This window comes from Strongylocentrotus purpuratus, unplaced genomic scaffold, assembly GCF_000002235.5.
Source record: "Strongylocentrotus purpuratus isolate Spur 01 unplaced genomic scaffold, Spur_5.0 spur5_scaffold_4, whole genome shotgun sequence".
Taxonomy (NCBI): Eukaryota; Metazoa; Echinodermata; class Echinoidea; order Camarodonta; family Strongylocentrotidae; genus Strongylocentrotus; species Strongylocentrotus purpuratus.
In genome coordinates this window covers 21,571,798-21,595,999 of record NW_022145610.1, presented here as the reverse complement: position 1 = coordinate 21,595,999, position 24,202 = coordinate 21,571,798, and the positions used below count along the sequence as shown (strand labels likewise).

General features: G+C 37.4%; 1 protein-coding gene across 3 annotated transcripts in view; it reads right to left on the bottom strand.

Moving 5' to 3' along the window:
• Positions 1–1,007: 1,007 nt before the first annotated feature.
• The window catches only part of LOC593633 (kinesin-like protein KIF14), a 49,379-nt gene continuing 26,184 nt past the window's right edge, over positions 1,008–24,202 (bottom strand). For 2 of the 3 annotated variants that reach the window (XM_011677832.2, XM_011677833.2), the window contains exons 24-27: positions 24,011–24,148; positions 6,668–6,911; positions 5,547–5,582; positions 1,008–2,193 (exon numbers count right to left, since the gene is read on the bottom strand). In XM_011677832.2, the coding sequence (XP_011676134.2) occupies positions 1,802–2,193; positions 5,547–5,582; positions 6,668–6,911; positions 24,011–24,148 (810 nt within the window). In that variant the 3' untranslated portion in view covers positions 1,008–1,801. The remainder of the gene's footprint in view (positions 2,194–5,546; positions 5,583–6,667; positions 6,912–24,010; positions 24,149–24,202) is intronic. The other variant, XM_011677835.2, reaches the window with a different exon arrangement.

Genomic DNA, 24,202 nt, shown 5'->3' with positions numbered 1-24,202 from the left:
AAGGTTCCGATATGAAGTCGTGCTACCTCGAGTCAAATATATGATGTGGATCATTTTCCCCATAAGCCTTACAAAGCCTTGTGACACACTAATGTTATGGTTAACTTTAGTTACAAAAAGTAAGATCAATTTGGTGCAAAAGGCAGGATTATGTTCAAATTGATACTTTGGATGAATGATGCAATGTCATTAAGTAATCTGCTGGCTCCTCTATAATTTATATTTCATTTACTAACTTTACTACCAAGCACTATGGATTTTGTGGTATTTGGTGCCTACCAGTAATTTGAATATCATTTCCTTTAGTCCCATAGTCCGAAATTCCATTCGTTTCTGTCAACCTCTTGTGCACATCATGACCTTTAACCTCTGAACTTTGAACCTTGAGTAATAACCTTTACTAAATTCTTAACCCATTGCAACTACAGGCCTATGTCATATCCTAATGTATAACAATTGCTAATCCCTACTTGTTTTACCCAGTCATAAGAACTACAATATGATTACTGAATTGCATTTATAGACCTATATACACATGCTACAAATATATACTGTTTGAGTAATCGAATGCATTTACAGTTGAATATTACAAAAAGTTATTAATGATTTTCAAGTAAACAACACATTATGTGATTTTCATTTTTTTTTTAATTTGTACAGGCTCTGTACACATTATTAACAAAGAAAATCAACAATTGAGATTAAATTATAATATCTGTTATTAAAAGCAGCGATATACATCCAATAATGTACAGAAGTCAACTATCTATATCTAGTTATCTACAATTGTCTTGTGAGAGGTATATATATATGTGTAACCTACACAAAGAAATGTCAACAGTTCATACACTATTTACAACAAGTTGACTTTGTCCTGTAATCAATGTACAGTCAAACCTGCTTTAGTGACCACCTGTCTACAAAGACCACATTTTTTGTTTTCCTTAAAAATGGTTTCTCATTGAAACATGTACTAAAGAAGGAATCTGTACATAAAGACCACCTGTCTGTGAAGATCACTTTTCTTGTCTCCCTTGGGTGGTCTCTATAGACAGGTTTCACTGTACCTTCTAGCATTGGCAAACTTTCTACAACAATTTGAACTATTTATGTGCTTTCTTATTTACATGTAACATGTTTGCTCTAACATTTGGTCTTTCCCCTAATGAAGGTGAAATTCTTTAGTATCCTAAACCCTTGTTAGTCGTCATATTTCCATTATCTTGGCATAGATTGGGCCAATATCTATTAAGCACATATGGGATCATCAGGGCCCAAACCATAATGATTTGTCATAAATTGCTGCAGTCCCAGATTTAAATCTTTTCTAAATCTACTACAGTTGAGCTGTAGATTAGAAGTTTAATTTCTACTGGCGGAAGCCTGTAAAACTGAGTACAACGCATAAAGGTGAAATAAGATTCAGAATCAGTTATAAAAAGTTACTGATTTGAAGCACTAACTACCTGCATGGCTTGGGATGTGTCACCGATTCATTTCATTGTCTAAGGAGCAACACTTGCCTCATCTGCTAGCCCCAGGCTCAGGGGCCACTATAGGCTCGTTCACATATGCTGCAATAAACCGTGGCGATGTTTTTGAGTATAAATAAATGGAAAACAGGGGTGAGCAGAAAATTATCTGCACTTTACGCTACCCCCTATTTAAAACATACTGGCTTATCTGTGTGTTATAGGATACAGAAATGTAAGTTGCATGATACTTATGTCAATTCATTTTGATGTGAATTGTTTTAAAGGCATTTTACGACGTGAGATGTGAACAGAGGTGTATGGATATCTCACGTTCCACTCGTATCAGTGTCCGAGGAGGACATAGACGAGTACTTATAGATGAACGCCTTCTTGTTGAGATGCTCCGCAAACCGGACGTGTTTGTTGCGCCGCGCCCCCGTATCCGCGTCGGTGGGAATCCTGGACTTTCTGACGGTGGCGCGGATGTAACCCTGTAGCGCCCTCAGGTGTGTGAGAAGCTGCCTGCTGGCGAGGCGCACCAGGTCCGTCGGCCGGCAGGGACCGTCCATCGAGGAGGTGGTGGAGGTGTCGGAGAGGGCGGAGCGGTTGCTTTGGTTACCAAGTACCTCCTTGGTGGATGCGGCTTGCGGGAGACGGTTGACCACCACTAGGAGAGCGTCGGTTGGTAGACGCAACTTCAGAGGATCAAACTCAGAGCCTGCAAAGATGGAAACAACAAAAGGGAGATTTTTACACTCCCAGTATATTACCAGTGATCTGCAATATTTACATACAACCTATAACTCTCTATAATTAATTCTAGGATTGTGTTTATAGGTACAAGAAAGATTTACATTTATCACATGTTGTAGAAATATGTTGTCTGAACATAAACATTTAATCCTGAACATTTGTTTTATTCTCCTTGACCAGATTTTCAAAAGGATTATTCAATGTTATGGAATAGTCCATACGTGTGTACATGTATGTAAGAAATAGAACCCAATTCCCTTGTTACGATTCTCATTGATTAGACGAGTGCATAGTTTTTTAGTTGGATTTTAATTACTTTCCTGCCCCATGACAAAAAAATACAATTGTATAATTTAAATGTATGAAAACCATATTTGGAGGCAATATAAAGAATAATTTAATTTCATGGGAAAGGTTTAAAATATGTATTATTCATGTCTCATCAAACACATGGATGTACAAGACGAGATGGTAATGGTTCGTTATTGTAGAAGCCAGAAACAGAAACAAATACATGTACACTGTGTATATACAGAATGCAAAAATGACAAGGGTAAGGTAAATGATCGACCAATATATAAATAGGAAAACAGAATAGATCTATGAAAGTGGATAAGTTAAAAATCCACACCCACTTTCTATTGCCATTATTTTTCCCTCAAGCAATGATTAAAAACAGCATGAAAGGAAATGCCACACAAGTATCATAATTGTGTTAAAAGTTTGTTAATGGTTTTTATATACCATGGCATATTTTTCATAGAAACAAGGGGAAAAAATGAAAGAATATGTACATGAGAGCAGAAAAACCCTAAACCAAGCTCAATATTTTATCTACATGAACTTCAACTAGAGGAAGTGTAAGATGAAAGTCAATAGATGCAATTATAGACCCCACATAGCTTTATTTCCCCTTTTTTATTTTATAGACTTGAAGAGAGCTATTTTGAGGAATGTGACATTTGGAAACTTTGGTGAAAGATGCCAAGATATTGCTTTCAACCAACTTTTTGGTTACGCATAGTTCATGTAGCACTAGCTTGGGTGAAGGGATCAAGTGCAAAATAGCTTGAATTGTTTCAATAACCTTAAAGGTAAAGACCAGTATTGGTAACGCCCCAATTTCAAAAAATGAAATGGAAGCTCTCATTACCAATCATGTGAAAGAATATGTTTTGACTAATACATGATGATAAAAAAAAATTGCCGGGAAACCGCCTACTAATTCATATATTTGGTAAATTTATCTCTCTCATGGTCGTGTGAGAGAGATAGGGTAGTCCCATATACATCTTTCTGTGTATAGTGCTTGTAACTTTACGAAGAATGGGCCAAATTTCTTATCATTTTGATGATTCCAGAACCTTGCAGATGCTAGATGCTAGATGATCAACCTTTTCTGATCGATTCCACAACGTTTCTTTCACAATGCAATCGCATGACCATTACTGGTCTTTACCTTTAATACCAAGAAAAAAATAGCATGATGGAGATAGAGAAAGAGATAATTTAGAAAGAAAAAGAGACAGAAAGAGAAAGGAGAAAGATGAAAAGGAAAGAGAAAGACAGATAGATATAATTCAGACACTGAGGTTTTTAACATAAATGACCACAAAAAAAAGAAAGAAAGACAGTGAGAGAGAGAGAGAGAGAGAGAGAGAGAGCAAGAGAAAGAGAGAGAGAGAAAGATAAAGAGAGAGAGAGAGAGAGAAAGTGAAAGGTGAGATAAAATAGAAGAAAATAAATTAAAGAGAGACAACATGTAGATAAAGAAGGAGAGAGAGAGTTACAATGATTATTGGTGCTTATTTTTCAAAAAATCTAATTTGCCCCTAAATCCTGTAATTTTCCATCTTGCATAAAAATTAGTAGAAAAATGTATGTATGTGGAAGGGGAAAAAATATTAATAAAAAAAAAATTAAAAAAAAAAAAATGTATGAGAATCTTCATTTTGGACAGAATTACGAATCCAATCTCAGAGTGGCTACCATCCAGATGTGCAGATATAAAGCTACAGTAAAAGTTAACAATGCTTTAATTAGTACGAATATACGATGACGAAATCTCAAATGAAAGGCTGGACAGTGAGCGGTGAGGGTAGAGATGATGGAGGGATAGGCGGTGTAGAGATGGGAATGACAGAAGCATTGATCCGTGAGAGATGAAGAGTCAAATCGGATGCCACTCCGGGCTTCTATTTCGCATTCAAACCCTGACACTGATTGACATGGGTCTAAATGGCGTCTGACGTTCAGGCCACGATGCGTTTCACGCTCTCCGGAATTCACGGTGTGGGAAGATGAGAGAGGGGGAGGGAGAGAGAGAGGGGGACCGAGACTGGTGAAGGATGGCTTTGACGCAGGCAAGAGTAATTTGAGTGGGTAGGTGGGATTACAAATCCAGAAGTAACAACATTACAAATATGTCGTGACAAAAATTGACAAACAGATCATGTCGCTCCCTGTGCCCCCATACATTACAGCATTGCATGAATACAGATTTACAAGCTGATGTGTAGAGCAGGGCACAACAGAAGCACTTGTTCCAAAGCAATGGACAAGCAAAGTTATCTGTAGCCAGGGCAAGCAGTTGAGCAAGCATTGTAGATAAATGGACCATCGGAAGAAGTTAGGAAACATATTGTTAAAATTCTGAAGCAAATCAGCAGAGTTTGAAAGTGGTTCTGAAAGCTTAAACCGTCAATCACCGGATGAACATTTTTGCTTTTTGTAGCCAGAAGGGCATTAAGATAGATACTTTAACACAGATTGAATGCCCTTTTGGCCCTAAAAAGATAATTTGTAATCTCTGTCTGCAATACAAGGCCTCTTTGATGTGTGAGTAGGTAAAAGTTGTTAGCTATGCCCCTCCAGAGTTTATAGTCCTAATGAACATTTGCTTTGTACATATACCACTCTAGCAGAGAGAGAGAGAGAGAGAGAGAGAGAGAGAGATAGAGAGAGAGAGAGACACACACACACACACATACAGAGAGAGAGAGACAGATATATATATATGTATAGAGAGATAGAGAAAGAGATAGAGTGAGAGAGAGAGAGAGAGAGAGAGAAAGACAGAGACAGCGCAAAAAAAAAGAAAGAGAGAGAGAGAGAGAGAGAGAGACACACACACACACACGCATACAGACAGAATGGGAGAGAGAGACAGAGAGAGATATATATGTATAAAGAGAGTTACAGAGAGGGAGAGGGAGAGAGAGAGAGAGAGAGAGAAAGATAGAGTATTGCTAATCCAGCTACATTTAAATGCCGAGTCGACCAATGATTTTGATGATGAATATTCAGACCTGTGCTTACCAATCATTCCACTTTCAGGATCGTTTGACTGGTTTCCTGATGACATAATCAAAATAAGAAAATAGAGGATACCCAAAAATTGAAGACACACACACAAAATATAAAGAAGAAGAAACAAGCCTTGATTGGTAAGATGAATGCCGTACCAAAGGACACTAGTGAATCCACTTGGTTTTTAACCCACGACCTCCCAATTATGAGACCCTGCCCTACCACTATTCCATCTTGCCTGTTTTCTTTGATTATAGTGTTTATATTTTCAGACTTGTTACCTACATAATAACTGTGTACATTTTCAGGGCTGTAGCCGGACACTTTCTCCAGCAAAAATTGCCCCAGCTTTATTTCGTCAAAGGTATAGGGCAGGGGTGATAGTGAGCACTACAAAAAAAATAGGTTTTTTGTTTTCCCCTCAACCACGCCCCCCTTGAGTAAAATAAAAAAAAGAGGATTCGCGGGGAAAAAATGGCATTTAACATTCCCCCCTTTCGAGTAAGAAAATTGGGACAAAATTGGGGAAAAAATAGGGCAAGATTGGGAAGAATAGAGAAAATAAGAGGGAAATCAGGAAAATCAGGATAAAATAGAGAAGAAAAAAAAAATTGGTAAAAAAAAAAAAAAAAAAAATCGGGATTTTTTTTTTTTTTTTTTTTTTTTTTTTTTTTTTTAAATCGGGAAAAAAAAAAAAAAATCGGGAAAAAATCGGGAAAAATAAAAAAAATCGGGAAACCGATTTAAATCGGGTTTTTATCAGGCCTGATAGGGTAATTATAGGGTTAGGGTAGGGGTTGCAATTAAGTTTAAGATTAAGTTTAGGGTTAGGGTTTTGGTATAGTGTAGGGTCCAGGGTTAGAGTTATGAACTCGCTTAAGTGTAGTGTAGGAAATTAATGCGCAGCAATTGTCACAGGAGCAAGGGTGCACAACCTTTCTGGGCAGTAGGTGGCAAATCCTGTTCAAAAGAAGACTGGTACCCCTTTTCTTCCCAACATACAACCTGATGGAAATTATAGAAGGACCGTATATAGTGATATCTTTCCTGTTCAATAGAAGACTGGTACCCCTTTTCTACCCGAACATACAACCTCTTGGAAATCATAGAAGGACCGTAAAAAGTGATACCTTTCCATCCAGTCACGATGACGTCATAGAGCTCCTGAATGTGGCTCCTCAGATCATGGATCTCCCCCGACAGGCCCAGACTACGGGCATAGGACTGACTGTAGTAGGATCCTGGTCTAGACTGGTCCTCGGGGGGACTGGTCTGGGTACTGCTCAGCTCCAGCTGGGCCTCCTGGGTCTTGTTTAGAAGGATCTTGGCGGAGGTGGAGATGGAGAGGACCAGGTCTAGCGGCTTCTTGACTTCCTGCAGGAGAAAAATCAAGGAAAGAGAATTAAAACAAAAGTTACAAATTATTGGGCATAGTTTTGAGTATTTGGCCATGTATTGTCTCACATGTTTAATCCCAGTTATAGGGTAACATAAATTAACATCAATATTTCCATTTTAAGTTATAACCATGGCCTGTCTTATAAGTTGATATTAATTGCAACTTATTTGCGATTGACATCAAAAGTTTAGGCTAATAATAATGATCTTAATTTATATAGCGCTATTCGAAATACAGTCTCTATCAAAGCGCTTTACAGATAATATTACCCCGGTCATCGGATTCAATCATGCACAATGTGCATCATCTTCACTCCCTGGGGAGTATTCGTACCATTTGGTCACCGTGAGAGCATATGGCAATTACTGACACAAAGGCTTTCATCATTCCCATTTCTCTCCTGGGTATGGAGTGGCAAATATAGATAAATGCCTTGCCAAAAAACATTAGCAACGTATCGGGTCGAAATCCACAATCTTTGTATTTCGAGTCAAGTGCTTTTAAAACCTACTCAACTACGACACCTCTTCTACATCACACTATCACAGTATTGTACCTTAAGAAAACACATTCATGATGTGCATGTAATGATATCATTCAATGGCTCTGTAATGGATCTTGCCGTGTATAAATAGAGAGAGGTGGAATGATGATACGAGAGGCCTAAAGACCTGTCTCAATGAAAATATCCATCATCACTTGCTGTAATTGATTGCATTAAAGCGTATCAGCAACAGGGAGCAATAGAAACCCAAGAGTATCAATCGCTAGCTCCGCGTATCAAGGTATTTGATCAACATCTTATGCACTGCTACAAGTATCTACATGTACGTACAATTAATTCCCTACATTGTAGGTATCCCAATGGAATTGCAACATATTACAGCCATAATTGTTAGATAAATTTAAGGATGTGTAGCGATTCTACCCTCTCCATTGCATGCAATTGCTAGAAAGTTTGTTGCATGTCGTTGAATAGTTATTCCAATCCAAACTACATGTATATTCCTCTATCCCTACATTTTTTACTGTGCCCCTATGATTTTACATGTATCATGAGAAAAAAATTGAGCTGATTTATTAATTCAAATAAAAATTTAACCGATTTATATTGAAGAAACTGAACTAAAAAGTGTATTCAGCTTTAAGAAAATATTTAAAAATGTCAACAAATTAGATCAAAAGGTATTAAATACAGTAGGAATCAAGATTATATAGACAGTGACAATTGGGATGAAGGCTACACATTAAGGATTAGGTCGTTTTAACCCATAAATTTTCCCTTAGTAAATACAGATGATTTTTCTTCAATGTTTCAATAGTAATTTTTCCTATATTTTAATCCAAATTGTTATTTAAAAAAAAGAAAAAGAAAGAAACACTATTACAACCATCTCAACTGTTAAAATAATACCTCTATAAATATCATGTGATGTAAGGTTGAATTGAGAGAATTGAAAACAATATATGCATGACGCTTTGTATCAGTAAAACAATAATGCTCTATAGTTTCTCTACTAATTCCTTCATGTTGCTAACTCTAGGCTACCATTAAGATGATCACAGCACTGAGACATTTCTTCTCATAATGCACCCCGCTCAAACTGGGTCAAGAGAGACAGCTACAGGCAAAATACTTTGAAAAACTTGCCATAAAAGGGCCTTCTCAAGACAGTTAATATGAAAAACTTGAATTGCAAGAACTTAAATATTTAAAGGTGATTGAATTATAACCTCAAATTCAGACACATCATTATGATGTGTCCGCTCAGTCAAAATTGTAAAAATTTCCCCAAAATGCGATGTATGTATTTCAACATTGTACACCTGGCATTCCAATTTGTTCTCTCCCCCTTCCACATTATGTAAATATACTGGTATATGGAAAGTTCATTCTAATTAGTAACCTTGCAAATTAATTTGAAGGTAGCCTGAACTTTCAACCACAATAAGGCATCCTTAGGGGAAGGGAAAAAAAAAAGAGAAAAATGGTCCCTCGTTCCTCATATCGAAGAGAAAATATGATGCCTTTGCCAGACGATCTGATGAGGGTAACAGTAACTGATCGGCCCGTGTTTTGAATGGTGCGAAAAGGAAAAGACGTAATTGCCGCTTGGTGCAGATAATAGCTCCCGACCACCATGTTGCCCCACTAGACTACACGTTAACAAATTTGATTAGAGTTGATTAAGAAGGACCTAATTATGAGGCTTGGGTAGTTAGAGCTTGAGTTAATTGCTTCTCTTTTACCGCTTTTTCTGATGGAAAAGCTTTCTATATTATGTTTTCTCTGAAAATTTCTTGAGCAAATCCAGCAAAATGAAGAGAGGGGGAGAAGGTATACTAGTAAATAAGCATGAATACCGGTAGATGCAGTTTTCTTGGACTCTATTATATAAAAAGCATCAAAGTCTGAAACTGATTTTTGTTGTATTGTTTAATGTATTGTCATAAGAGATACAATTCAAAGCGAAATGTATACATGTACTGGTATAACAAATCAAAAACACAGAATAAGCATTTATAAGTTATAAATGCCATTATATATCTTACAAAAGTATCTTTAAACAAATTGTAAAACTTTTATGTGAAAATACAAAAAATTTGTACATAAAAGAAGAAAATACAAAAGAAAAGGAAAAAAAAACAGAAATAACGAAAACAAACTTATTTGGTAATTTTATAACTTTTGCACAAAGTACACAAAAGTTATGAGGGAAAAAATGCTGAATTCGGCATCTCCCTATCGTACAACTTATCAGATTCAACTAAATTTGTCCAGGTTTTCTTGTGCAAGGTTGCAAATGAAAGATGAAGGACCCTTAATGACTTTGCGTATCTGCGTTGAAAAACTATTATGAGAGAAACCCCCATATTTTGCACTTCTCCGCACTTGGTCTCTTGTTTTTTACGTGTTTTTTCTATTAACCATCACAGGTGTAAGGATGACTGTAGATTTTTGGGTGGAAAGGCTGTCTGATGCGATAACTGTATTTAACGTCTCAGAAACTGAGCAAGAAAAATACTTGATCATCCAAGGGCAAGGTTTAAATACATCCCACATTATCATCTGTTCGGGCCAGAAGGGTGTTAAGCCTGTGTAAAAGTAAAGCAGTCAACGTCCTTCAGGCTTTCAACAGATGAGATAGTTTGTTCTGTTTTGTTTATTTTTTGTGAGTTCTAAATGGAATAGCAGGATCGAAAAGTTGTTTCATCTAAATCATATGATTATGATGTTAAGGATATTTTAAGAATACCAGCCCTGTATGTTCTGTTTGATGTAAAGTCTGAAAACAAGAGAGGGAGAGAGAGAGAGAGAGAGAGAGAGGGAGAGAGAGTTGTGACAAGACTTGGAATAGGGCGAAAGCCTGAAAGCTGGCATTAACAAAGTGTTTGGTGTGGCCTAAAATATATACAAAGTTTGCTACTGTTTTTTATTAGGGTTACCCAAACTGCCAATATTCCTATTTATCATTTATAATTTATAATTTTAGATTTAATGCTCATTATTCCAATTATTATATTTTTGGTATCAGTGAGGGTAAAATATACAGCTTAGCTTAACATTTTAAAATCAAGTACTTTTTTAATTTTCGAAAAAAGAAAAGAAACTAATTTTGATATTCTAACAAAATTTTTCTTTAGATTAATGGAAGTTTCACTGCAACAACTACTAAACCTATATATTTCAACATCAACGTCATCCTGACTACGATGGGAGAAAGAGAAGAAAAAAGTATTGAAACATTTCTATAAAATTTTATAGCTTAATTTGTTCTTCGGTCATCTTGAATTTAGAAAGAACAAACTTTAGGTGTGATATGAAAATAAGAGAAGGGAAGTATCACATATATATGCTCCTTTGACAAATTTTGCTCAGAGGTAATTTCCTACACTAACCAGGTTCCGAACTTCAACCCTTCAAAGAAAATTTATACAAACTTGTATAAAGAATCATTGTATAACTATAAAACAACTGAAGAAATAAGAAATGTCTAAAGAAACAAATTTTGAAGAGGTTAATTGACATGACAGCTGCCAATCATTGCTCTCACGACAAGCGACAACCAGAAATTGTACAATTTTCGTACAGTATGATATTCAAAATAGAGCGGGATGCTGATTCATTATCTGAATGATGCCCAAACTTGCATTTTCACTAAACAACATTTCTTTATATAATCTTTCTTTAAATATCATTCAGCCGAGAAAGAAAGTTAATTAACTTATCGTATGAACACAGATTTAGTCTTTAAGTACCTCATCCAGTTTCAAAATGAAACTGAGGATTTACTTTAAAGCTTATCTGCCATAGTTTACAGGAGGGATTAGAGCGCCCAGCAAGGTCACTGGACAGGTGGTTATCTCATCAACTCAGCTCTCAGTTAACATAAGAAAAAGAGGATCATGGGGGACCAATGGTCACCGATTAGACATTGTTTGATATAGAGGGCGCAAGTAGCTACAAGTAGTGCAGTGGGCCTTTAAGGAGGTCACAAAAAAGTAGGGCATACATGAGTATGTAATTTACACATAAACATGTGTAAATACAGGTGCAATGATGAATCATAGAAACGACTTCTCGCGCATCTGACTAACGCCCTCATTACGAAACACTTTCTTTCATCTGAAAGTCATTTTACTTTTTCCCCCTCCAACAATGTATTAATGTATTTGTATTCTTTCAATTTTTTGTCTTATATTCTTTCTCATATCAGCGCACCTTATGCATTTATTTTGCTACAAAATATGTTTCTAATTCACATATTAAATTTTACTTTAACATACCCATATTGTTGTTAAAGCTGCCAAGTTATAATTATACTGATTAATCAGTAATTATCTGAATGCTTTTGTATTACTCTCTATCTTAATACTATGTCTTAAATTAATTCTGTTTGGTCGAAAGGTTTTCCTCCGTAAGTTTTTAAACATCTCTCTCTCTGCTTCTTTAAAGGTACTCTGTATTATTCTGGGGTTCTTAACATTCATTTTTTTGTTGGGGGTGGGGGGTTAAAATGCACCCTTTTCCTCTGTATACTGTTATTTGCTACAAATCTTTTTTCTCAAAGCATATCTACCCCTTCCTCCACTCTTCATATCCACCTCCTTGTCTTTCGTCATGAACTTTCAGGATTGTTTTGCTCTTTTTCCCTGGCCCATATAATTGTTTTTCCATTTCAAACTGTCATGGAGCCCCCCACCATTTCCCCATCATCCCGCCCTCATCTCTGACCCAATCACAGATGATCGCCGATGACAGATTTCCAGCACTTTGCAACGTTTCGCTGGCAGGTGTGGCCACTACTACCCACACAATGAAATGTCACACCCTTACCGCTGCATGGCCAGGCATGGCGTAATCATCACTACCCCCTCTCATCCAAATGCATGCCATTTGACTCTGGGTAATCGATGATTGTTGTTTGTAAACATTGTTTATGGCAGCCCTTTTCCCATTTTCCTAAATTATCATAGGATTCAGTTTGCCCAGGTACATGTAGGTTCAACTTAACAACAGAGTACAGCATGGAAAATTAGCCCCCTAAACTGGGAGGGGCTAATTTTTGTCAGCCCCTACTTTAAAAAAACAAAAAAAACAAAAATATTGTACCGGTATGTTTGATAATGTAGGGATCCAGTTTGCCCAAGCTGGGTTCAACTTCACAAAAGAGTAAGGCATGGACAAAATTATCTCCCAAAACAGGTGGCAGCAGTGGGATATGAACCAATGACATCGAAATGACTTTCCGTGTTGTACTCTGTTGTGGCACTGAACCAAGCTTGGGCAAACTTAACCCCTACATAATTAAACCCACAATAAACTTGCTCTTCTTCTTCAAATGCAACATCATACCAACATTGCTGATGATATCTAAAGGGAAACAATTGTGGATATTGTAAATTATATTTCTGTACGGATCATGGCTATGCATGGTTGGCTAAGAAATTTGGATAGTAAACATGTTTATCCGTCTCAATTTCATGCTATGTGGCAATGTTCATGAGTAAGGCAATTAGATATCGGTGCTCTGTAAATTCTCAGATTTGATTGGATTAGAGATTGGAACATTTTATGTTATTGCTCATAATTGTTAAAATCATCAGCTCTAGGTTTCGATATTGATGTAAATATAAATATGCAATTTCATTTGTCACAATTTTGAAAATATTACTGTGTTGGTTAACAAATTCCAATTCAATCTTTGCCTCTATCACTATCTTTTTGGAAGGATACTTTGATAAATATTTTAAGTTAGAGTACAAAAAAGAAGAAAAAAGAACAAGAGAGAGAGAGAGAGAGAGAGAGAGAGAGAAGGCTGGATAAAAGAGACTGCCCTAGAACAGAGTACAAAGCCAAAGGTCAGATGGCTAGACATCATCATGTCCTGAGCCTTCTTTCATCTCTCAAAATAGATGACCAGACATTGAGACAAAATATTTCCTGATCTATGGAACAAGTGCAAAGATTACAAGTTCTTTTATCCCTGATGAAGAGATCATCACCACGGGACCACCTGCCCCGACGCCTTCCCCCTTGACCATCAGCCTAGTATACCCGGAGGTTGTTGGATAGGGCATATTGACGTCGTTTCTTACATATATGTCCTATAGTGAAGAAAGGGATAATGACCAAGGGACTACTTGCCCCGCCCCCTCAGACCTCTGACCAAAGAGGTACCACCAGCTCAATATAGGTGGCTGCTGAAGAATAGGGAGGGGGGGGGGGGGGACTCATAGCTCATCAAATTCTAGATGTATCATGAGCATGCATGATGGGACCACTAACTTGCCCCCTGTCCTTGACCAAAAGATCACCAGTCTATGTGGTTGTTGGTTAGGGATATGTCGACTAGTCTTCTATATATAATTATTCCTACCCTAGATAAATAGTTGTAAATATGTAGAACCACTGACTTGATTCCCCCTCCCCCATCCCCACTCACTCTCTCTGACCAGAAAGACCACCAGCCTATACTACCGGTGGTTATTGGTTAGGGGTGCGTCGACTCATCTCCTATCCAAGTCCTATCCCGAGTGACATGACCCCACCTTGAACTCTACGAGACCCGGCAAGCCAGTATTCACCAATCAAATTAGTGCCGTTATTGGTCGTGTCGTTGTAAATGCCTTGTTCGGAAGGACAATTGAAAGAGCAGCTTCTGTATTTCTGTCTTTAAAGTTGCCCCTTCCTAATTGTCATTCCATTCTTCTTCTTCTTCCTTCTTGCTTTCTTTTACCTTAGTTTGTTAACCACCATATCTTTCCTCTATGAATGTCTGAAAATATTTCTCATATTTATTCACTTTGCAGTCTTTGTAAGTTTTTTAATTTGTCTTTTGAATTAAACCTTTGTTATTCAAATGAGTTGCTGTGCATGATTTCTCCAAACAATACTATTGGCTCTGTCTATTCTAAAATATTCGGTATCAACAACACAAGGGCCACAAAAACAGATGTAAGTTATTTCTTCTATCTCTCTTTCCAATTCTCTATATTTTCTCATCTGAACCTGGGACAACTACTCAGTGCAAGCAGAATAAGAATGTATAATTAATTAATATGTATTTTTTTAAATATTTGTTTCCCCTTCCTCCCTCTTTCAGTCTGTCTTTCTCTCTGTCTCTTTCTCTCTCTCTTGCTCTCTCTTGCTCTCTCGCTCCACTTCTCTCTTTTTCTCATCTGAACTTGGAATAGTTACTCAGTGCAAGCTAAATGAGGATGTACATTTAATTTCTTTAAAGTATCTCTTTGCATTTATCTTTTCCTTCCTCTTTTCAAGTCTGCCTACGTCTCTCTCTTATCTCTCTCTCTCCACCTCTTTTTCTCATCTGTACTTGGGACAATTACTCAGTGTAAGCATGCAGACCCTGAACTTCAAGACGTATTTCATCTCACCTTACACTCTTGGAAATTCTTGTGGATGGGAGAGGCAGGTGGAGACATGAGGCGTGAGACACACAAGGTGCGTCTTCACTATCTTGAGATTGCCAAATATCCAGCTATTTGAACTATCCTGATCGCAAACTATCCAGCTAATCTGCGTCTTCATCAGAACGAAGTAGCAATTAGAAGGATATTTGGTCAGGATTGTCATCCCAAGATATATTGGGATAGTTTGCAAAATATCCCACTATTTGGCGAAATATCCAGCTATTTGTCCCGTGCGTCTTCACTAGACCAAAGATTCGCAAAACGCGCTTATGCTGAGCAAAATATCTCAAGCTAATTTCTCAAGGTCAAGTTTCAAGTTTCAAGGTCGAATCTCGAGATAGTGAAGACGTGATATGTTACTTTGGGATTATTTCCCAAATCAGAAATAGCGGGCTATTTGGCAATCTCGAGATGATGACGACGCGCCTAGAGAGTCAGAAAAAAAACAATAATACAGCTCATTCACACAGAGGACTATCATACTAAATTTCCATACAGAAACATTGTGTACAGAAACCTTGTACAGTCAAACCTGCTTTAGTGACCACCTGTATAGAAAGACCAACCGTCTACAAAGACCACATTTTTTTGTTTCCCTTGAAAACATGTACATGTATTAAAGGAACTTGTCTACAAAAACCATCTGTCTACAAAGGCCACTTTTCATGTCTCCCTTGGGTGGTCTTTATAGACAGGTTTCACTGTATCATCAATAAAGAAAAGTGACATAGGGTAAACATGGAAAGGGACCATCAAATAAAGAAATCTATTTTGGAGAGGTTAAAGGCATCAGCTCACACCATGCATACATGTACATGTGCATCGCTTGAGTGTACAAAATTTTAACTAGATGGTCACATCAATGTGCACTCATGATAATTAAGTCCTGCCCGCTTTAATATTTTAAGGTGAGTTTGTGATACAATGTCCATAATTGAGTGAATGACCCTGATTTTTTATCCGGCTTTCTAAAAAAACAATGCTCAAACCTCAGTATTACTTTAGAGCTATAGGCCATATATGTATATAGAGGTGTTGTAGTCGAGTGGTTAAAACACTTGACTCGAGATGTGGAGGTCATGTGTTCAATCCCCAGTAGGGCACTGATGTCCTTTAATATGCAAGGCATTTTATCTACATATCGCTTCTCTCCACCTAAACAGGGAATAATTTTCCTGGTATCGCATCGCAATTTGCTATGCATTTTTGCATGACTGCTATACAAAATATCTTTTGTGTAGCAGTTTTCTTCCATAGAAATGTACAGAATTTCATTTGAAATATTTATCCATCGGCTGAAATTGCTAATCAAAAAATTTGAGGAAAATTATTCCCTGCTAAATGTTAAATGGGTACCTGTTACTGTTGATTGGTGAATGCATGCACTTGTAAAACAGTTCCTGGCCGGCCGGAACCCTTCGCAGGAAGTGGAGCAGATGTACCATCTTGTGCGGAATATTAAATGAATCTCATGATTGGGTAATGATAACTACATTGTAAAGCTCTTAGAAACGTAGTATCAAGCACTATTCAAATAAGAATATTATCACATGAAGATCTACATGTACAGTGTATGCTCGAGGTATAATGCTCTATAAAGATTTCCAATGAAATGTGGTAAAAGATCTGCATTTGTGTGAATGGGGAGGACAGTGCTCTCATCCAGGCTGCGAGAGGTGTGAGCTTGGGGGTCCAATCTTTTATCAGCAGCTCGCTGGGCTTGCACCTTGCCAGCGCACTGATAGATCAGGTGTCAGCTCCTATTTGATTGTGTGGGCTGAGAGGAGTTCTCCTGCCCTCCCCATCGACTCTGTACAGCAGTCCAGTCTCGCAAGGGCGAGAGGTTCTGGTGGCCCCACCGCAAGATCAACCACTAATCGCTGGACTTTTGGCAGTGCTTTATCTCCGCATATACATGATGTAGGTCATTAAAAGAGGAGCTTTAGAGTTTGGTTGAATTCTTGATCTTTTTCTTTATTTCCATGACAAAGACTTCATCCGTGAGATTTAAATATCCTCTTTTCGGACAAAATTCATCAGCACAGATGAGCTGAAAAAGCTTGAAGTAGGTCAGGACTTATTAAGGGATGACCCATAAACACACATTTGAAAGAGGAACAAGATCATCAGAATAGTAATATTCATATTAACCCTTAAAGAGATATTCTCTTCGCTTAACTAATTTCCTCATGGAAGTTTCCACTTTGATGTAGTTTTAATACATTTGATAAATCCCAGAAAGCAGAACTAATCTCAGTTGTATATTTACTATTTAAGGAACTAAACATATAAAGGACATTACATGATTGATCGCTTTTAAGATCCAGAATAGGTCCATATCTAAATACAGTTGCAACAAAGGGAACTCTAAATGAAATATCATTCTTTCGAATCAAAGAGGGTTCAAGTCTTAGCAGACCTTACAAGCAAAAATAAAATGCCCCTGTATGCTACTGGGACATTATGTGCCACTGACAGAACACTGCATGAAGTATCTATAGAGGAGTCAGGAGTCTTGACCAACACCATTTTAGTAGGTGGTCAGGTGCTTTGTGGACACCTGTTAGTACAAGCAAAAATAATGGTTGATTGGTATAAATGGGTGGGGTGGGGGAGGGGGAGGGGGGAGGTTGGTTGGTGGACCATTAAATTGTTTTGCTTCAGGACACACACACACACACTCACAGACAATGGTTGATAGGGTACGTGGGGTGCATTGCCAATGGACTGCGTCCAATGGCATAAGAGGGTGCATCAATACTTCAACGTGTGATCCAGTGGTTCAGTGTCTTCAGGACATCTGTTCAAACCCTATGATAGACAACTTGAATGAAGGTGAGGGTGTTGAGGGGATAACAGGGTATAGGGTTATAGTTAGGGGTGTGAAGGGGTCTTGACCATTAACCCATCAGCAGGTGACCCAGCGGTTTATTGTCACAAAATCCAGGACACTTGTTCACACTCATGGACGACACTCGTTTTGAGGGGGAGGGGTGTTAGGGGTGCGCTGGAGTGTGTAGAGACAGTGCTAATGGTTGCTGTGTGGGAATATGAAGGGGTACGTCTTGACCATCAACCTTCAGTTCAGCAGGTGGTCCAGTAGTTTGGTGCCTTCAGGACACCTGTTCAAACCCATATGGTTGATGGAAAGATGTTCATGTGAGTGGGGTGTAACCGAGTCAATAGGTAAGGGAGGGAAGAGGGAGAGGGCATTGACAATGGAATGCTGTGTGGGGTATGAAGCAGGTCTTGACCATCAGCACTGCAGCAGGTGGTCAGGTGGTTAAGTACCTCTATTGCATGCATGGACACCTGTTCAAACCCAAACGGTTGAGGTTCTGTGTCTTCAGGAAACATTTCTTATCCATAGACAATAGATGATGGTTGTGACCGGTCTGTCCACTAGACAGAACGAGGAGTCAATAGGCCTGTCTTCATCAGCTCGAGATTGCCAAATAGCCCGCTAATTCTGATTTGGGAAATAATCCTAAAGTTACAAATTGCGTATTCATCAGATCAAGACTTGAACTCGAGACTTGAAAGTCGAGCTCAAGATAATTTGCTCAGCGTTCCTGCATAGTGAGAATCTTTGGGATGGTGAAGACACACCAGACAAATAGCGGGATATTTTGCAAACTAGCCCAAGATATCTTGGGATGATTATCTTGACCAATTATCCCGCTAATTGCAACTTCGGGCTGATGAAGACGCAAATTAACTGGATAATTCGAGATCGAGATAGTTCAAATAGCAGGATAATTGACAATCTCGACCTGATGAAGAGAGGCCTATGAGGTGTCACATTAAGTTATATGGTTCTCCATCGAGTCCATTCACAATAACCTGATAGCTAGATGTGGGAATATGAAGGTCAAGGAAATATGAAGGTAACATACAGAAGAGAACCACTGGGTCCAGCAGTAGCATCTCCTTTCATGTTTGGAACCCCAACCAGCGACTTGCTTTATGCAGTCTCCTAAAATTTAGAAGAAACTACAGTTTGTCATTTTGTATACATATCTCCTTTTTATCACATTCATATTCCCCGGGTGCTGCATTGTACAATATCTGTCCATTTGTAAATGATATCAGTTTTATATGCAAAATTATTCTCTCCCCTTCGCTCATAATTTCCAGAAATATATTGAATGAACATTTTCTCCTTTTTAAAACAAACATTTGTAAAACAGTGTTTGACATTTGTTTTCTTCCTTTCATATCTCCTTTGTATCCTAGTCTTGCTTTACTTTTCTTCCTTTCTCTCTCTCTCAACAATAACACCCACACTCTCTCTATCTCTCTTTCACTTCACCTCTCTTCTACTCTCTCACTACCAATTTATTTCTCTCTCTCACTTCAAATTTATTTCTCTCTTTCATTTCAATTTTCTTTCTCTCTCCTCTCTCTCTCTCTCTCTCTCTCTCTCTCTCTCACGTTCAACTTTCTTTCTCTCTCTTTCACTTCAATTTTCTTTCTCTCACATTCAAATTTATTTCTCTCTCTTTCACTTCAATTTTCTTTCTCTCTCTCTCTCTCTCACATTCAAATTTCTTTCTCACTTTTACTTCAAATTTCTTTCTCTCTCTCTCTCTTTCACTTCATCTTTCTTTCTCTTTCTCACTTCAACTTTCTCTCTCTCTCTCTCTCTCTCTCTCTCTTGCATTTACTCTTCTTTCCTTCCTCCTCTCCCCCTCTCTCTTCTTTTCTCTCTGTATTTATCCTTCACAAGTACCTCCTCTTTCTCTCACTCTGGAAGGAGTAAACTTATATCTGCTCCACGAGTAGCTCTCAATTAAGCGTGCTATCATGATTAATGAGGCCTAGAAGCGTTGTTGCAAGAGAGCTAAATTGCTTGGGGATCTTAATAAATTTGATCATCGTGGATCATCAAAGACAAAGACTAATTAAGGCACTATCAGATCGGCCATGTAATTGACCTATTAATCATCAATATTGTGTAAAAACAACTTTGTTATCGGTCGAAAGACTAACAGAAAAAGTCTTCATTGGTAGGAAGGTTTTTCTTTAACATTCTTTTTTAAAAAGTCACATCAAATTCATTTTCCCCTATTTTTCATGAGTATCACAAACTGAAGTATCACAAGCATTTAATTCTGAATTCATGTCTGCTTGACCGTTCCCTTTTTTTTTGGGGGGGGGGGGGGGGTTAGAAGAACATATTTATCGAAATATTTTACATTTTCCCCCTCCTAGTCCCTCATACCAATGAAATAGTAAAAACATTGATGGTAAATGGATGTTGACCAAGAAACAAGTAATTTCTCCCAAATTACATTTGGACATTGCTTAATATTTCATTTGATTTCTCTGCTAATTAAGTATAGCTTCACATGCCTGATCCAGAATATCTATCAAATACGGTAGTAGTAAAGATAATCAAATCATAAAATAATTTTTCTATACATTACCTAAGGAAAGTACTAAAATTTCATCAAAGAGGAGTGTTGGCAACATTGGAGCTGGATTTACTATGCCTAAAGATCTAACATTGTCTAATACATACATGTGTTTGTAAAAGGATGTCCCTTCCAAAATAATACACGATTATTTCATATGGCAGAGTAGAGAATACATTCACAAAGAAAACGGGAGACAAAACAGGAGAAGGAGAGAGCCCTTAAGCGTTGGAGTTTGAGGAGACTTAGCACATTTTCCACCTCATTTCTGCTCTCTCCATCACCGGTGCAGCGGGAGAGCATATCCAATCCGGTGTGCAGCCATTTATTAAATCAGATCATTGGAGGTTTAAGAAAGTTGTATTCATGTATCTTTCTGCCTTGGGGCATTCATTCAAGCCTTCACAGACTTATTGGGAATGAACTTCTGCTGGGTTTTTATGTTTCATCGTTTTTTTCCCACCTTTTATTTCGAGAATGAACATGATTTAATCATTTTTGTTCTCAAAAATCTGGTAAAAAAATTTAAAAAAAAAATAAAAAAAAATAAAAAATTATTTAACCGTGAAGAAAAAAAAAAATCGGGAAAAAATCGGGAAACCGATTTAAATCGGGTTTTTATCAGGCCTGATTTACCTATTTAGGCAAGGCCTATGACAAGTTGAAAATGGGTTCTTTATCACTTTACTCTCAATTGACATATTGAATGAAACATGGTGGAAATAGATCTCTTTTTAAAATAGTGATCGTAGCTATACTCAATCAAATGACACAAAGATATACTGTGGTACAGTACCTCACTATCTACTGAGTATAAACAATGCACTTTCCGGAAGAAGAAAATATATCACAAATTTAGCTTTAAAAATCTCAGATTATTGAGTATGCTTAATGAACAGAAGTTCAGGAAACCCCAGTCGGAGATAGAACAAATATGACATGTGCAAGGTCAGAAGTGATGAGGAAAACATATCTGTGCGTTACGTCTCTCGTTTCGGTTTGAATGGAGCCCATTTTCCATGGCCCATTAATTGGGTGGTGGTAATAGTGCAGGGGTCTGGGGGTTCCCGGCTGAGTTTGGGGTGAATAACACTGGTTTGTAAAGCCCCTTTTAGACAGGATGCGATAAACCACCATGAAAAAAATTCATTGTGGCAATATGATAACCGTTTCATGTTTAAATTAATGGAAAGTGAGGATAGAAAATGAACAAATGCAACAATGTCCTCTTTTTCATTTGCTGTTATTAGATTAAAAAACAACAACATGTAAATCAGATCTCTTTATTTACATCTGTGGAAAGGTGTACATGTATGTCATTAATATCACTATCCAAAAGACTCAACACAGTTTTGAAACTGAAGAAACATAAAGGTTGTATTAAGTCCTGTCTACATAAAATGATAAACCACTGTAGCAAAAGCAGAGTTTTTCAGGGCAGAAAACATATCAGTGTTCAACAACTGCCCCAATGCGTATTAACTTATCTGTGTTTTATAAGATGTTAAAGAACTAATAAGCGCATTGTTCTCATCTGACTGAATTTAGAGTTTTGTCGCTGTTGAATGTTTTAAAAAGCAGTTTATGGCGCCAAGTCTGAATGGACCTTTTAGAGACAGTGTACTCTTTGATTGGCTTGCAGAAGAAGATGCTCCCAGCTCTGGACGCAAGGTGATGATGGACAGGAGAAAATTATCCCAAAGAAAAAAAAATGAGAATTTAAATACCCCCACTTACACCGGGCCAGCAAATTTTAGGCTCGCCTCTGCAATCATGTCAATTCCCCAGCTAAATTAGATCTAGCAGATGAACTATCTGAAATATTCAGGGGTTTTGCACAAACAAATTATCGGTTTGAAAGATATTACAGATGTGCATCTCCAGATTATAAATGGGGGATATTGTGTGCACTAATGATTGGGGTGGGAAAAACCAGCTTGAAAATAACTTTTTTTTCCCCTGATCAATACAAATGTTCACAAATTAACAAAAATGTGTTTTATTCAAATACATGAGTTTCAATATTGTTTATTTGTTTTCACTTTGAGCTGAAGACATGTTTAAACACAAACTCAAAGTCACACTGAGAAAAGGGGGACAATCAAACAAAGCATGGATGAAATTAAACAAATTGTAATTCTACAATCATCAATGAAAAAAGGATCTGTTTAAAGAGTAAAGTCTTGTGTTGAAATTATGCAAAGTCTGTTTAATGATCCAAACAATTGTGACAGATATCATTACCGGTTCTTTGCATTCTGATAAGTATCTCACATTATTATTATTACTATTAACAAGGCTGGTCATCGCTAAATCTTGGGTTATATTTATCCCCCCCAAAAAGGACGAAGAAGAAGAAGATCGATAGGACAAGAAGAGAAATAAGAATGGTCTGAACTGCACTCTATAATCAAAATCAGAGGACATTTGTCTCTTTTGCAAAAGTCTATCATTTTTAATATATCATTTTACAATAGATGGATGCACAATTCAACCAAAGGGACAGAATATGTAGTTTTTCTTTAAATCATATACAGGATAAAACAGCCTTAAGGTAGTCCGGTATAAAATTCTAGGCTGTTGATTAGCTATAGGCCAAGCGGTGTCCTTGAATGACAGATCAATTTCTACTGATTACCACTACAACGACAGGTTGGCATATAATAATACATTCACCTGGAGTTTTGAATGAAAGCAGCAATGTAGTCTCAAGGCACAGACTGTGTTTTGTGGGACAAATGCAAGAGTAGTCTGAAAACACAGACTGCGTTCATTCTTTTAAAGTGTATCAATAATTAAAAAAATAAAAATAATAATTTGAGTATAGTTAGAACGTATAAAATCAACCTCAAAACACTTTATCTTGCATTCTATATGTTAACAAATGGCTAAAACTATTTTCAACCAGATATTGTGAAGATGATGGCAAAATTGCCCCCCCCCCAAAAAAAAAAGCACATGGAACAATACAAAACAACAACAACAAAACCAAAACACTCAACACAAAACAAAAAAGCTATCAAAGCTTGATCAAAGTGGACTAAAAAATGCTAGCAAATGCTGCGGAAATGATTAGACACAAAAGTTATCTGTTTGGTGATTATTGAATTAAATCATTCCTGATTGGATCAGGTGGCGATCTTTAAATGTCCATTGTAGCATTGATCCCTTGTCAATCTTGACCCTTAAGTGATTCCCCTGGTGTGGGCAGCATATATATATACACCACTTGCGTTTATACTCTGTGTGAATGGTGTATATGGAAGGTCGAAGTACTATGATATCGAAACAGTTACAGAAGACGTCTCAGGAACATGCAGGTGGGACTAACTATGTACATACCATCAGACAACATGACCATCAAAAAATATCTTCAGTGACTGTTTCTCTTATTTTCATCTCCTGTCTCTCCCTTTTATTATTATTTTTTTGTCTCTTTATTTCTCTCTTTCACTCTCTCCCTATCCTGCAATTATCCAAAAATACACTCTTTTTATATCCCCCCCCCCCCTCTCTCTCTCTCTCTAATTATACATGAATATCATCACCTACAAACCTACATAATGTTTAGAATTTATCTCTTGACTGGAAGAAAGGAGAGATCCAATTTATGTTTGATTTGACTGGATTAACCTGTAAAAAAAAAAATGATGGAATGTGTCGACAAGATAGCTTTACAAGCAAAATTACATCCGCAAAACAAGAGACAAATTTTGACTTACCCCTTTAAGGTTGTGGTCATGGAGGGTGGAACGAAGCTGCATTTCAAACTGACCAATGGCAGTAAGGCTCTCTTGGATGGTCTTATCAACAAACACATCAGCACCGTCCAAGAAACCTTGCTTTAGTTTGAAGTCAATCTGTAAGAGAGATGAACAAAAAGTAAAAGAAGAAGAATAAATAGTACATTTGCT